This window comes from Nylanderia fulva, unplaced genomic scaffold (assembly GCF_048542155.1).
Source record: "Nylanderia fulva isolate GAGA-0341 unplaced genomic scaffold, ASM4854215v1 Scaffold37, whole genome shotgun sequence".
NCBI classification, from domain to species: Eukaryota; Metazoa; Arthropoda; class Insecta; order Hymenoptera; family Formicidae; genus Nylanderia; species Nylanderia fulva.
The window spans coordinates 1,101,909-1,115,607 of NW_028190444.1; the positions used below are offsets into that span (position 1 = coordinate 1,101,909).

At 29.9% G+C, this 13,699-nt stretch overlaps 3 protein-coding genes across 9 annotated transcripts in view; 1 reads left to right on the top strand and 2 right to left on the bottom strand.

Moving 5' to 3' along the window:
- LOC114943401 (uncharacterized) lies at positions 1-4,754 on the top strand. The gene is made up of 2 exons (XM_029319006.2): positions 1-164; positions 1,123-4,754. Exons 1-2 carry the CDS (start codon positions 63-65, stop codon positions 1,978-1,980), a joined length of 960 nt encoding a protein of 319 aa, XP_029174839.2. The 5' UTR covers positions 1-62; the 3' UTR covers positions 1,981-4,754.
- On the bottom strand, positions 2,184-9,475 carry Sms (spermine synthase). Of its 2 annotated transcripts, none has more exons than XM_029319029.2 (7): positions 9,194-9,475; positions 6,550-6,661; positions 5,696-5,818; positions 5,474-5,628; positions 5,307-5,396; positions 5,030-5,221; positions 2,184-4,875 (listed from the first exon to the last, which is right to left on the bottom strand). In XM_029319029.2, the coding sequence occupies exons 1-7, from the start codon at positions 9,473-9,475 to the stop codon at positions 4,729-4,731; spliced, it is 1,101 nt and encodes a 366-aa protein (XP_029174862.1). In that variant the 3' UTR covers positions 2,184-4,728. The 2 variants fall into 2 exon arrangements, with proteins under 2 accessions (XP_029174862.1, XP_029174864.1); XM_029319031.2 differs by lacking the exon at positions 6,550-6,661 and adding an exon at positions 7,941-8,052.
- Positions 9,419-13,699, bottom strand: part of Aldh-III (Aldehyde dehydrogenase type III) — a 17,747-nt gene continuing 13,466 nt past the window's right edge. For 3 of the 6 annotated variants that reach the window (XM_085485480.1, XM_085485481.1, XM_085485483.1), the window contains 4 exons: positions 12,842-12,957; positions 12,258-12,393; positions 11,928-12,081; positions 9,419-9,482 (listed from right to left, as the gene is read on the bottom strand). In XM_085485480.1, coding sequence (XP_085341606.1) covers positions 9,432-9,482; positions 11,928-12,081; positions 12,258-12,393; positions 12,842-12,957 — 457 coding nt within the window. In that variant the 3' untranslated portion in view covers positions 9,419-9,431. Of the gene's footprint in view, positions 9,483-10,760; positions 11,239-11,927; positions 12,082-12,257; positions 12,394-12,841; positions 12,958-13,699 lie in introns of those variants that run through there. The other 3 variants (XM_085485482.1, XM_029318971.2, XM_085485484.1) reach the window with 3 other exon arrangements.

Consider the following 13,699-nt stretch of genomic DNA (forward strand, 5'->3'; position numbering starts at 1 on the left):
CGGGTCGTGCTCAGATTTTTTCATGTTATCGAAGATTCGTGGCGGAGAAGAGATCTAGCAACATGATCGGCAAGCAAAGCCAGCCCGATATCAACGAGGACAATCAGGCACGAATTAAACTGATAGCGAACAAACGGAGATTCCTGGAGGAGAAGTCAGCTCAGGTATATTTTTACACCTTTGGCTTTTTTTTATTATTGTTGTGTGTATTGTTGTTTAATTACACTCTGTCTTTTCATTTCTTTGAGATTTCTTAGAATGAAAGATGCGTACGGTGGAAATATGTGTCATTCAACTATCGTTTCATGAATGTACACAAGTATTTAAGATCGTAACACAATATACAAATTTTATATGAAATTTTATATATAATCTCAAATTAAAATTGATCAACAATGTGAGAGTATTTATAATCGTATGTTAAATTTAAAAATAAATATTAAGCATTTAAAATAAATATATTGGTTTTATGAAACAACGACAAGATTAAGGTGCGTTCTTTCTTTACAATACATATTCAAAATTGTATGAAAAGATTGATGTTCATTAATATGAAAAACATATAACAGAGAAATCTTTGAAATTCTTTACAACAAAAGGTGTGTGCGATGTAAATATGTAATTGTATTTCCAAATTAAAGTTTATATATATATATATATATATATATAAGAAATGTGAGAGCATTTCATCATATTTATGTAAATTAAAAAGTTTAATTGAAAATAAATATTAAGCATGCTATTTTTATATAAAAAAATAAGATGCTTTTTTTCTTTACATATATTCAAAATTAATTATTAGATTTCAGACTATGTTGCATATTTGTTATTTTGTTGCTTACTCTAAGAGAGTATTAATGTGAACAAATTATAATGGTTTCAATTAATTACAGTAATTAGTGCTTTTGTAAAACATGCAAATAGTATCAAATAAGTAATTTGCATATGATTCAAAGTCTGTTGAGTATAAGAATAGTGTAAAAAGCATAATGGCAGCAAAAATCTTTTATGATGATCAATAATTCATAATATACAGATACACTATAGAGTAAAACATCAATATGTAACTATAAAATAACTGTTATCCTTTTTTCAGAATCATAATAAGAATTTAATTTGCAGATTGAAGCGGAGATCAAAAGTTGTTTCGACGAACTAGCAAAAGCTCTTCAATCTAGAGAGAAGCAATTACTACGTCAGGCTGAAGCCATTCATAGACAACAACTTTCACTGGTAGAGACTTCATTGGAATTTCTGCCATCATCGATAGTAGTCCTTAATGATAGAAACGAGCTAGAGGAACGAATACGCCGATTCGGTAACATCGAAACACATGGTTTAAATGGAATTACTATGAAAGATGCAGAGCCATATAAGGTTGTGGATTATCAAGACGCTAACAAAGATCATGTTAGCTTCGATAAAGCAATCACATGTCAAAAAATCAAAGATCTGAGCCTTCCACGTTGTAAAGATTTTATATCCGACTACAGAGCTCTGCGTATTACAAGTTTGCCTACCACTTTCAAAAATCACTTGCAAGATTCACAGAATGTAAAAGGCAATGCATTAAAGATCTTCAAAAATACATTATCCTTGTCGGGATGCTCACCACTTTTAATTATAAAACGTAAACTTGGTCTAACACATGTATCCTTGGATGGATTGCATGCCTTCGACAAAGCATATTCACAGACTATACAGTCTCTTGAGATGTCTTGTAAAAACACAGAGTCCTGTAGGCTCTTGACAAACGAAGAGATTGAAACTAATTTACGAGAATTAGATAAAGAAGTGTCCAGTCAGGATGATTGCGAATTAATTAGATACTCAAAGCAACGAAAAAAAAACCATGAGCATCCGATACAGGTGCAGCAATGGTTACAACAAATTCTTGCAGAGACTGAGATAGAACCTGCGATTCACGAGATCGGGCAATTCTCCGAAATATCCAAGGTGAAACTTTGTAATAAGCTGTAATCCCAATTCATCAAATCGGTATTTCTATTTGGGGCCAAAGTTTCCAGAGCTATGGAAAAACAAACTGAAAAGGCTGATCTACCTTAGAATTACACACCAGATGCTTTTAATTTATACGATCTTTCGTAAATTGAAAAGATATCGTTACATTTTGGAATAAAACAGGAACACACGAGCAAGGACACCAAACTTGAACGATAAAGAAAGGGAGAAAGAGTAAAAGATTTATTGTGTACATTGATAAACTTTAGTACCTCTGCAACAGATACTCATTGCATTATTCCTTGTTTATATAACAAACGCTTTGTAAAAAGGAGAAAGAGTAAAAGATTTATTGTGTACATCGATAAACTTTAGTACCTCTGCAATGGATACTTATTATGTTATTCCTTGTTCAATATAACAAATACTTTGTCGTTCTCGAAATATTGAACAAAATTGATTAGTGCCCTTTTAAAAATTATTGCTTAAAATCGATGATTACCTAATTTATGAAACAATTTATATAAGACTGTGTTTATTCTATTAAAAATATATCGCGTATTTATTTATCGTGTATAGTCTTCAATTTATATGCGGTTTGCTGTGTTATGTTATTAATGAACAATATATTGGTCGATAAATCTTGACAGCGAATAAATGAATAATCTTGATGCAATTTCTTCAAGTAATATCTTTTTTATGAACGTCACATGATTGTATGTTGTAAATAATCAATTCAATTCATTGTCATATTATAATTCAAACTCTTTCTCTTCACTTACTGACTAATTACATGACTAAATTGTGCGTATGCATGTAATTGTCGATTCCGCAACTAATTAATCCAATTAATTAAATGCTCAATTTTAAGAATATAATTAAAATCTGTTGGTAATTAATATATATATTACATTGAACAAAAGTAATTTAGGATTACGCTTCACGCATTTATGTTTCACTGCTTAACTTACCAGTGTTAAACGGATATTATTATGTGGTTTTATATCATATTTAATATTGTGAGATGAAAAGGTCTTTAATAAATTAATATTATTTGTAAAGTTGCACATGGAGTTAGGATATAACTGGAGAGAAATACCCATCTTCATTTCAATTAATTCACACTTGTATATCCATATGGGATTTAATTTTTGTTGGTTTCACATTTCTTTAACCCTAAACTGTATAAGAATCTGTGGCATATTCTTTTTAATATTAAATTTTTAACATTAATAAGATAACAAAATAATTTTACAAACATTCAAATTCTGTTTTTGAAAATTAATTTCAAATCGAGTTCTAATTTTTTATATAAAAAATTTATTAGATTTTATATGAAAATATAAATGAATGTGAAAATTTTATTCCCATGATATAAATGTATTATATCGATATGTATATATATTAAATCGTATTGTTTTATACTGTTTAGGGTTAATCGTGTATACGTATATTTTATACATTCAGTAATATTTTATCAATTATTCAAATCAGAAAAAACGTTTGTTAGAAAAATAATTTATCCCGACACAATTTCATCGTTTTTATACATTGTGCCTTACAATAGAGAATATATATTTATATATGCGATATATGTATACATATTATATATGCTGTATATATATATCGACATATATATGTTTTAATACACGAGTTATATCGTCAGTGCAGGCAATAACATGAGCCTGCTGCTGCTGTTAATCCTTTCATTGATAAAAAGAGAAATACAAAGGTATTTAAATTTTAAATATATTCTGTTTTATATATATATATATATATATATATATATATATATAAAAATAAAATCTCGACGGCAATCGGAGCCTGTGTGGATGACATGCACAAAATTAATGAATTAAAATGAGATCTCAAAACAAACTCATTTATTAAATTCTAAACGTTTCTGATAATTTTCTGATTGTACCGATTATCTTTTATTTTTGTTTCTTTGTATTTTGCAGCTACTGAAGAAGACCCGAAGTGGGTCGAAACGTTTAGAATTTAATAAATGAGTTTGATTTGAGATCTCATTTTAATTCATTAATTTTGTGCATGTCATCCGCACAGGCTCCGATTGCCGTCGAGATTTTATTTTTATTGTAACACAATAATTCGAGCCGAGATTAACAGTTTTTTATATTATATATATATAGTTAAGAAAAGTAAAAATAAAGGATTAACAACAAAAGTTGATTTTCCTGCCCTTAACGACTAAAAAGAAGAAGAAACAAACAAAAAATAGAAATATGTAATACTAATTCTGTCATTATATAGATGTAATACATTATTATTTTATAAAAGTGTCAGCACCTTTGAATATTTCGCTTCATTCGCGATTTTGAACTAAAGCAACTTACAATATCATTGAGGCAGCAATGGAAGAGAGAAGAAAACTTGTATTTACAGAAAAAATTAAAAATTATTATAATTAAAAAAGTTTATAAATGTTCAAACTGCTATTAGCTTTTTATTAAATATGTTTATTAAACATGTTTCGAATTCATTTTCCAATGCTGCCGTTTTACTTTAATGTTATAAAAATTCTCCCACTTGACCCTCAATCTGACGAGAGAGAATATAGCGTAATTAATGTGTAACAAGATTAATTAATCGATAATAGTTTGATTTATCTCTCGCTCAGGAACTAATTTCATTAATTAATAAGGCTAGAACTAAGAAGTAAAGCTTGGGTCATAAAAGTGATAATCGATTGTGAGGAGGCCAACTTATTACCCTCCAAGTTCTGCCCAAATATCCTTTGCTCCATCATTTTAGTGAGACTTGATAGAAGATCCAGTCCTCGAAAAAGGACGGAACAAAGGCGCGATCCTTTGTGAATGTAACCGGCACGCAGAGTTGCAAAAGAACCTCTTCATACATTTTCAAGGATTCTGGACAAGATGCACCATTTCCCTATGTTTGAAAAATATATTAAGCAAAGGTAAAAAAATGTACATAGTTTTCTTTTAACAAAATATATAAATATTACTAATGCTTATCACTTAAAGTTAATTTCTTTTTATGCAATAAATAAAACTTCAGATTTGAATCAAGTAAAAATACTTACATGCGTCATGTACTTTCCGGAAGGTTTCAACACCTTCATTGAAGAGTTTAAAATTAATCTAATAAAATCCCAGGCATCACCGTGTGGCGTTGTGCTAATAGGAATATCCGTCAAATCGCCAAAGACATAATCAAATTGTCGTCCTTCTTCAATCATATGCGCTAATGCTTTCACGCAATCGCCGACAATAATCTATATAGACAAAAAGTGTTATTATATATTCGTATAAATTTCAACATGTACAATAATCTACAAAAATTCATGGATTAAACCTTACTTCATAATTATCGCCCTTTCTCTTGTCTAGGCAATCGCCACATATGCTACGCATATGCTGACTACAAGCTTTCATAACAATGTCATCTATCTGTAAGGCAAACATAAACGCAAAATGTAAGAAATTTGTTACAAATTGTACAATTACGCGAAATTCAGCTTACATACTTCCAACATTGTTATGAACTTTGGCTTTTCCTTCAACAATTCCCATAATAGGCCGCCATCGCCACCGCCAAGTATCACTATTTCCTTCCCAGCATAGTTCTCTTTGCCACGCTGCATCAATGTTTCTGTATATATAAGATCTGCCTCGGACATATCTATGGAAGAATTTCTAGTAAGTTGTATAAATAGTGAAGACAAAATTAGAACACAATGTCAACTTACTTTGCAGCTCGTCGAGTACTAGCAGATTGCCCAGCGACTTGGAGTGCACAATTTGTACCTTCTGATACGGTGATCTGGCCTCGAACACGAGCTTATCGATGTCGTATTCCAGTAGTCGTTCATCTTGAATAAGAACAATATCTTTATTGGCAATACTTGTACGTCGTTTCATATAATAAAATGCTAATTTTTAAAGCATGCTTCCAAATACATATAAAAAAACATCGCAAAAAATAAAAAACGAGGTCTCGCAAGGCAAAGCTAATAACACGCATGGGGGGGGGAACGTTAGCATCATAACCAGAAATGGAAAAGTGATGTGAGAAGAGGACGATTGTAAAAGATACTATTAAAAACTGCGGTCGCTTCGTCATGCAAATATAATGTCCTCGATATTAACGCGAAGAGATGGGAAGGATGTTCCTGAATGGAACCGAGTAGAGATTTTCTTTTTATGTACATATTATCAATGAATATGAAAAGGTGTCTAGAATCAGAAATCTCGCCAAGCCTGTCTAGCCATCTTATATATAAAATCAAAAACATTTAATTAAATCAATTTTACAAGTTTGTGGCTTGATGAGTTTCGATCTTAAACGCCTGAGAAAATAAATACTTTAGAGAGATGGATGTTCTTTATTCATTATTCTTTGTTCATATTTTATTATTCGTATTTTTTTTTTGTTAAATAAATTAAAAGCATGAGGACATTTTATAATACAAACATTTACAAATCGATGGATAATACTAGATTTATTTTTTCCAATTTCGATCGAGCTCCTTAAGTACAAGCAGTTCCTTCGTAAGAGCGGCCGTTAGCTGGTCCGTAAACATAATTATAAATAAAAACTCACCGGCGGTAGGAAAGTATCTCTCAAAAGGTCCACCGCGTTTAATTGGGATAAGCGTGTGCGACCGTGTAGCAGTTGCTGCTGTCTGCAATGCCGCTCCCAATTCTTTGGCCAACTATCACGATCGGCCATCATCATCATTGTCATGACCGTCATCATCATTATCATCATCATCATCATCATTATTATCATCATCATGATCATCATCATCATCATCATCATCATCATTATTATCATCATCATCACCATCACCATCATCATTATATCATCATCATCATCATCATATCATCATATCATCATCATCATCAAGCCGAACCAATGAATGAACAGAACAAAGACACTATCTTGTAAAACGGAATCGCTACACTCCTTGTTGTTAAGGAAGCTAAAAAAAGGTGTCAAAATCTGGCAAGCCATGATATATGGCAAAACTTATTTTTGTCCAAACAAATGATACGTAACAAGCGGTAAAACGCGAATCATGATAAAGACAGCTGTATCTGCATGTATGTGTAAGTATGTGTGTAATGTGTATTATCGAGAATCGTACGACTAAAAGTGTGACAAAAATTTGTAAATATAAAAATTTAATAATTTCAGAATTTAAAAGGCTCTTAAAAATCTCCAAACACTGAAAAGAATAACGAAACAAATTATTACAAAACTTAATATATCTTAAGCTATTTTATAATTTTATATTGCAAAAATATATATTATACACATCTCTTGTACATATATAATTAGAATTTCTTGATTCAAAATAAAGATAACAAAATCTTACAAAAACATTTCAGTTAGGTATACATAAAAACTATTTTAACAGAGAAGATTATATTTTAATTTGTTAAAACAATGGATAATTTAAATTTATTAAAGTAGCACATAAAGGGGAAACATTACAAAACTAATGATAATAATTTATAATACAAGCCATACATTTATATCAGATTTCTTTTACTTGTCTTTCACACATAATGCTATGAAGCTATTCTTAAAGTTAGCCTGATAATGAAATATATTCTACGTATTGAGCCAGATGCCTAAGAGCTTTTATTCGTACGATCAAGAAGGGATAAGAGATAATTGTAGATGTAAATATACATATGTTCAAATATTACAGATTTAATAAATAGTTAAAATCTTTTTATGAACAAATTGAGGGTGCTGGATAGAAAAAACTTGGGCTGAACGTTACAGTGCTGGGAAAAAAATTAAGTTAGCATTCCTGGAAAGCGGCCTATATCCTAAATATCTATTAATGACAGTCAAATAGCGATTGTGACTCTCTCTATGCCAAAAAATATTCCATGATAAAAATCTACATATATGTAAAGTAGATGTGTTAGGAAAAGTAAACGAGGAACAAAATTTAATTGAGGGAAAACATTTTCTACCTGATAGCGTCAGATAGAGGTCATATATGGTTCCTCGTCTTATTGGTGGTAAGTGCTTGCTGCGCTGGCTGTTCAAAGCCATGGCAACATCAGCTTCCAAGTATCGCAACTGCTACAATGTTCTGTCAGTTATATCATATTTCCTACTTTCGTTATAAAAAATGTCTATGATGTTAAAAAGAAGGGACTAACAAGACATATAGTACTTAGACATTGAATACAAAAAATGTTTAATTAATAAGATCAAAGAAAAATAGATCTTCATGATTTTGTGTGTGTTCTCATATTAAAACTTTTTATTGCTAAATATAACAACTATCTTATCGCCATATACATTTAGATAAGATAATGCAATCCTACGTTTGTACACATCACAATCTAATGTGCTTACTCATTCTTGTACATTTCAAAGCAGCTTTGTAAATACAAATATGTAAAAATTTATTTGTATAACTAATTTTGAGAGTTTAATAAAATTTAATTAAATATTGTTCCTATTTATAATTAATAAACTATTAATAATAATTATAATTAATAAATCTAATTATATCTGTCACTTTTTTATTTTAGAATAGAGAGAAAGAAAGAAAAGAGAAATAAAAATCAAAGAAGTAATGATTTTAATTGTATGATTTTAATAAGAAATTGAGCAGTTCTGAACAATAAATTTAATTAAAATAATTTGTATTATCAAAATCGAAAATCTCTTTTGCTCTGAATGAGGTAAATTTTTTGAAATATATTAGTTAACTATTTTTAATATTTAGTCTAATGTGAAAGAAAGTATTATATGCTTCTTAGATTTTTAAACCCTTTTCTTTAACAACCAATATTTTACTGTTTTATTTCTTAATTTGATTTTAAATTTTACCATTAAAAAGCACTAAGTCATATAAATATGTATCAATGCGTTAGAAACTTGTGTTTAGTGTTTTCTCTTTCTAACAGCCTGTACTTTATTAGCGTTTCAATTAAGCCAAGTGTTATCACGTTATGTCGCATTGTTCATTCATTGTTTGTCAAAAATTGTTTACAATTTTCTAATGAAAACCTACATATTCGCTATTCATTCCTCTTTACATTTTCAGAAAAATTTGAATAAATAATTACAAAATTCCTATATACATACATAGAAGGGTGATGTGTTTTTCAAAACTATTAGCGTTCTCGTTTTTGAAATTTCATTCGTAAAAGAGATACATATATCTGCCATCACTTGTCAAAAAATTATTCAACTTTTGGTGCATACATACCTCAAATGTCAACAGTGCTTCCTGGTCATCCTGCTTGTAATATTCGATGTTTAACGTAATCAGACCTTCCGTGTATCCTCTGACAGTGATCAGACTGCCCCTAGGTCCGGTATACAAAACGAGCAAACTGCCATCGATATTAGACTCTGTCAGTGGCTTGAGACCGATGAAATGTTCCGCCAGTACGTTCCCGATCGCCGACTTCAAGCTGGAACGCTTTTCCATATCAGCAATCACGCTACTGGACACCGTGAAGTCCAGGAGAACTGTATGTGCCACCATCGTGTTTCTGTTACAGATAAAAGAATTACTTAATCGAGTCATTTCAAATTCAACATCTTTATAAGGTAAACGGCCCACTTGTTGACCTCTTAAATGCAAAAAGAACAGTTATTTTTTTATTTATGAAAGTAATATAAGATAAAATTGATGACAAATAATGCATAAATCAGAGTTTTCTGTATAATATACATTTATTTTGCAAGTAAATAGAACTAGAAATTATAATAAATTTATTTCTAATTATTCATTTTAAAATGTCAGTTTCTTTGCAATTTCAGGTAATCCATAGCGTTATTTATCTCATTGATATGATAATTAACGTCAAAGTATATTAATAAAATTAAAATATATCGATAGAGGGTCAGCAAATGGGCCGTTTACCTTAGTTCGTTCGATCCTTATCAATCCGCAGGGGAAAGCGTCTTATCGCACGCAGATGTAAATATCGTATCGTATCAACTCGAGACGGAGCCGTAGAAAAAATGCACCGTAATGATTGTAGGTTATGTGCTCCTCTCACAATTTCGATTGCACATTTGCGCATCTGCAGATAAAGATTACGATGGAATTTCGAGGAAAAAAACCATGAAAAATTTGATCGTCATGCCGACGCAGCATCGAGGAGAAAAAACATTATTACATAATTTAATTGTCTCTCCCGGGGGGGAAAAAATATTACGTAATTATCGCGCCGATTAAAATGGATTATAAAATTAATCCGTCCGTAATCCGAATATATTCGGACTTTCGATAATCGACAGGTAATTGATTGATAAGCCGCGCCGGTTGTTTATACTCACATAATTATCGCAACAACGTTTATCGCTCGGTCTGTTCGGACGAACACCAGTTATTGCTCCGACCGGGGGAGGACGCAAGCCGCGCATGCGCGCCAGCGCGATGCGCGCGCAGCTTGTCAGACGCGCGCGAAAATTCCGGCAATTTAAACAACCTACGATTAAGCTTCAAGAACGCTCACTCTAAAAATTTTAAATAAAGCAAAATGGCAATTAAAAAAGGCACACATTTCGTTAATTTATCACTCGCATATGTGTATAAGTGTTGCTGTAACTTAACATTACAAGATAACATTATATAATAAACATAATTATTTTATGTTTATTATATTATACCACTGACGAGGTAACAGTACCTCGTCAGTGATTATACATATTTATTATATATTAATTTTTTTATTACATTTATTATATATATATAATCATATTAACATGATAATTTATAAGAATAAAAATAAAAATGGAAAGGATCAGTAATTCAGATAATCTTTTGTTTTAATATTCAGTGAACGTATATTGAAAATAATACAATATGCGAAAAAAGATACAATTAAAAGATATAAAATACAAAAAATGCAAATATGTGTAAATTAAAGATTTAACCGCCATAATTATTTAAAAATTTATAGTAAAACTTACCCCACTAAGAATTAATATTTATTTTTATCAATCTTCCACTAATCCCAAAGGAATCGAATATATTTGTACATGTGTGCCATGTGAAACTTATATATAAACAACATGTGTGTACATATTATATATATATATATATATATATATATATATATATATATATATATATATATAATTAGAAAGATTATACAAAAATTTTTTTACATTATCCATTAAATTGTAAGATTAATTGTAAAAGGTGTGATTAGTATAAAACTCGAAAAATGCACTTTGAGTACATTTTATTTTTTGAGGCTGCATGGAAATGTCATATTTTAACTAGTCGTCCGAGTCCTGCAACAATATTTGCATGCAATATTGTCTTTTCCTTTCTCGTCCAATAATGTTTTGGAAAATAATTTGACAGATTTAAGAATAATTTTGTGTTTTACTATGAGATTTAATTTTTGAGTGATATTGTTATATGATATAAATTTTCTTAAATTAAGTTAATCTTATATCTCTAATAGTAAGAAATATGCAGTAATATAATGTACATACATATTATTATTGTCTCAAACATCACTTAACACACATTCATTTAATGCATGTAAATTCGAAGCATTATCCACATTCACTACAAGATTCTAAGAAAGCTACATATACATAATAAATCTATAAAATACACAATACAATTTTGTTTTGCAAAGCAATCAAACTTAAAAAACAAAAAAAATGTTAGCTTTTATTTGTACATTATTCTCTCTATCACACACTTTCTCTCTCCCTTTCTATCCTGAAAGCCATATTTTTTCGGAAATTATTTTTTCCCTCTACCCTTCCATGCCATTCTCTATCCATATTAATACCATTGATTAAGCAAATGTTTTATTCAATACATAATTGTATAATATATATAGACTGCTTATTTTGAGTATTAGTGTTTACATGTGACATAATATGAATTATGTGATCAAAGGTGAACCTTGTTTTCGTTTACAATAGTATTTGTGCGGAATTTAATTAGATATTCGTTTTTGTACCTTCATTATGGCCTTGAGCCCGATCGTGGCGAGTACTCCGAGGCCAAACATTAATACGTATGACAAATATTTTGCGCCAGGTATTCCAGGTCTTCTTTCAAGTAAATGCCTAAGCAACATCAATTTTTTATCGGAATACGGCGAAAAGCGGTTCCTGTAAAACACATTATTTAAAATTGGTTTAAAAAGTGTTTTATTAATATTAAAATATTTTATAAGTGATAAACTACTGCAGAATATGTGTTAATCTATAATTTATGATTTTACAATCGTTTTTTTAATGCGAGATACGTATTTAAATATATATAATAAAAGAGAAAGTTTACTTACTTTCCCAACACCTCTGCGATTTTATTGTAATTCCGAATCAAACAACCCTTTTTGTGCGTGAATGTATCATATGTAAATTTTCCATGATAGGCTCCCATGCCAGAATTTCCTACCCCTCCGAAGGGTAGAGACTCAACTAAGAAAATAATATACAATGATAATTTATGAAACACAATATATGAAAATAATTTAATATTTATTTTTAATATATAATTATAATTTCTTTTTTTATTATTTACCTTGATCTAACTTTAAAGATTTTATGTATATAATAAATATAAAATATAAAAATAATACAAAACGTTTACATTGGAAGAAGAAGAATAGAAATGCCTTTCAATACATGAATTTATACATATTTCTAAGCGTACATGCACATATGTGCTTTAATATGTACATTTAAATTCATATGTTAATTTTGTTTTTGTGTATCATAGAGTGTTTATGTCCACATATTTACTATAATTGTGCAATATTATCTTAAAAAGTACAATTAATGCAAAGCAGTGCTAGTGTCATAAAAAATAAGTCAGAATTTAAGCAGAATATAAAACTTTTTACAACACGGCCAAGCGTAAAAATACCTGTTGCATGTAATATTACGTCATTGACAAGAATATTGCCACTAGAGGTATTATTTATGATTGTAGAGAGAATTCCTCGATCTTGGCTAAATATATACAATACTAATGGCTTCTCCCTGTGTATTAAACAATTAATGTAAGAATATTGCTTTGCAGTTGTAAATTTTTCTTGTAGTGTATGACAATGGTGATAATGCAAATGTATGCATTTATGCATAATAATAATAAACATTTTGAAACTGTATAATTCCATAATTTATACCAATAACTATTTGTGAAATATTAATGTTTTGAAATCTTTAATTTTTAATTTTTGTATGCGTTTTGATGCTGATGACCATTTGAATTTATTCCCAGCTAATCATTTCTATGGAGAGAAATGTAGGCAACAACTTTTGTTTGTTAAATGGTTGCAGATGAGAAACATATTTTGTCATTGCAAATACTGTGAGCATAAATTCAGTAAATATTTCCTAACATCAGTTCGCAGACTGTATTGACAAAGTGGTAATGAGTAATAAGCACATCTGTCGAAATCGTTACATCCAACTTTTGATGTTAAGGATATGCTTTCAACTACTGATTGCAATTGGGACGCACTCGAGGACACAGTAGGGCCTAGATTTGCAGCTGTATTTGGCAGAAAATCGTTTCCCAATTGTTAACAATTCTCAAGCAAATGGTTAGCTGGGTTATTAGCAGCAAATTATTTTGCAATTATCTTTCATTAATGCAGTTTGTATGAAAATAGAGTTTTATATACATGCATGTGTTTATGTACATGTGTTTATATACATGCATGTAAGTTTTATGTTATTATGTAAGTACATATGTATATGTATATACAGGGTGTTGAAA

Coding starts and splice junctions, on each gene's coding strand:
- LOC114943401 (XM_029319006.2), top strand. CDS start 63: ATGATCGGCAAGCAAAGCCAGCCCGATATCAACGAGGACAATCAGGCA. Junction 165..1,122: donor TGGAGGAGAAGTCAGCTCAG/GTATATTTTTAC, acceptor TTTAATTTGCAG/ATTGAAGCGGAGATCAAAAG.
- Sms (XM_029319029.2), bottom strand. CDS start 9,475: ATGGTGGCACATACAGTTCTCCTGGACTTCACGGTGTCCAGTAGCGTG. Junction 5,629..5,695: donor AGTACTCGACGAGCTGCAAA/GTAAGTTGACAT, acceptor ATTCTTCCATAG/ATATGTCCGAGGCAGATCTT. Junction 5,222..5,306: donor GAAAGGGCGATAATTATGAA/GTAAGGTTTAAT, acceptor TTGTCTATATAG/ATTATTGTCGGCGATTGCGT.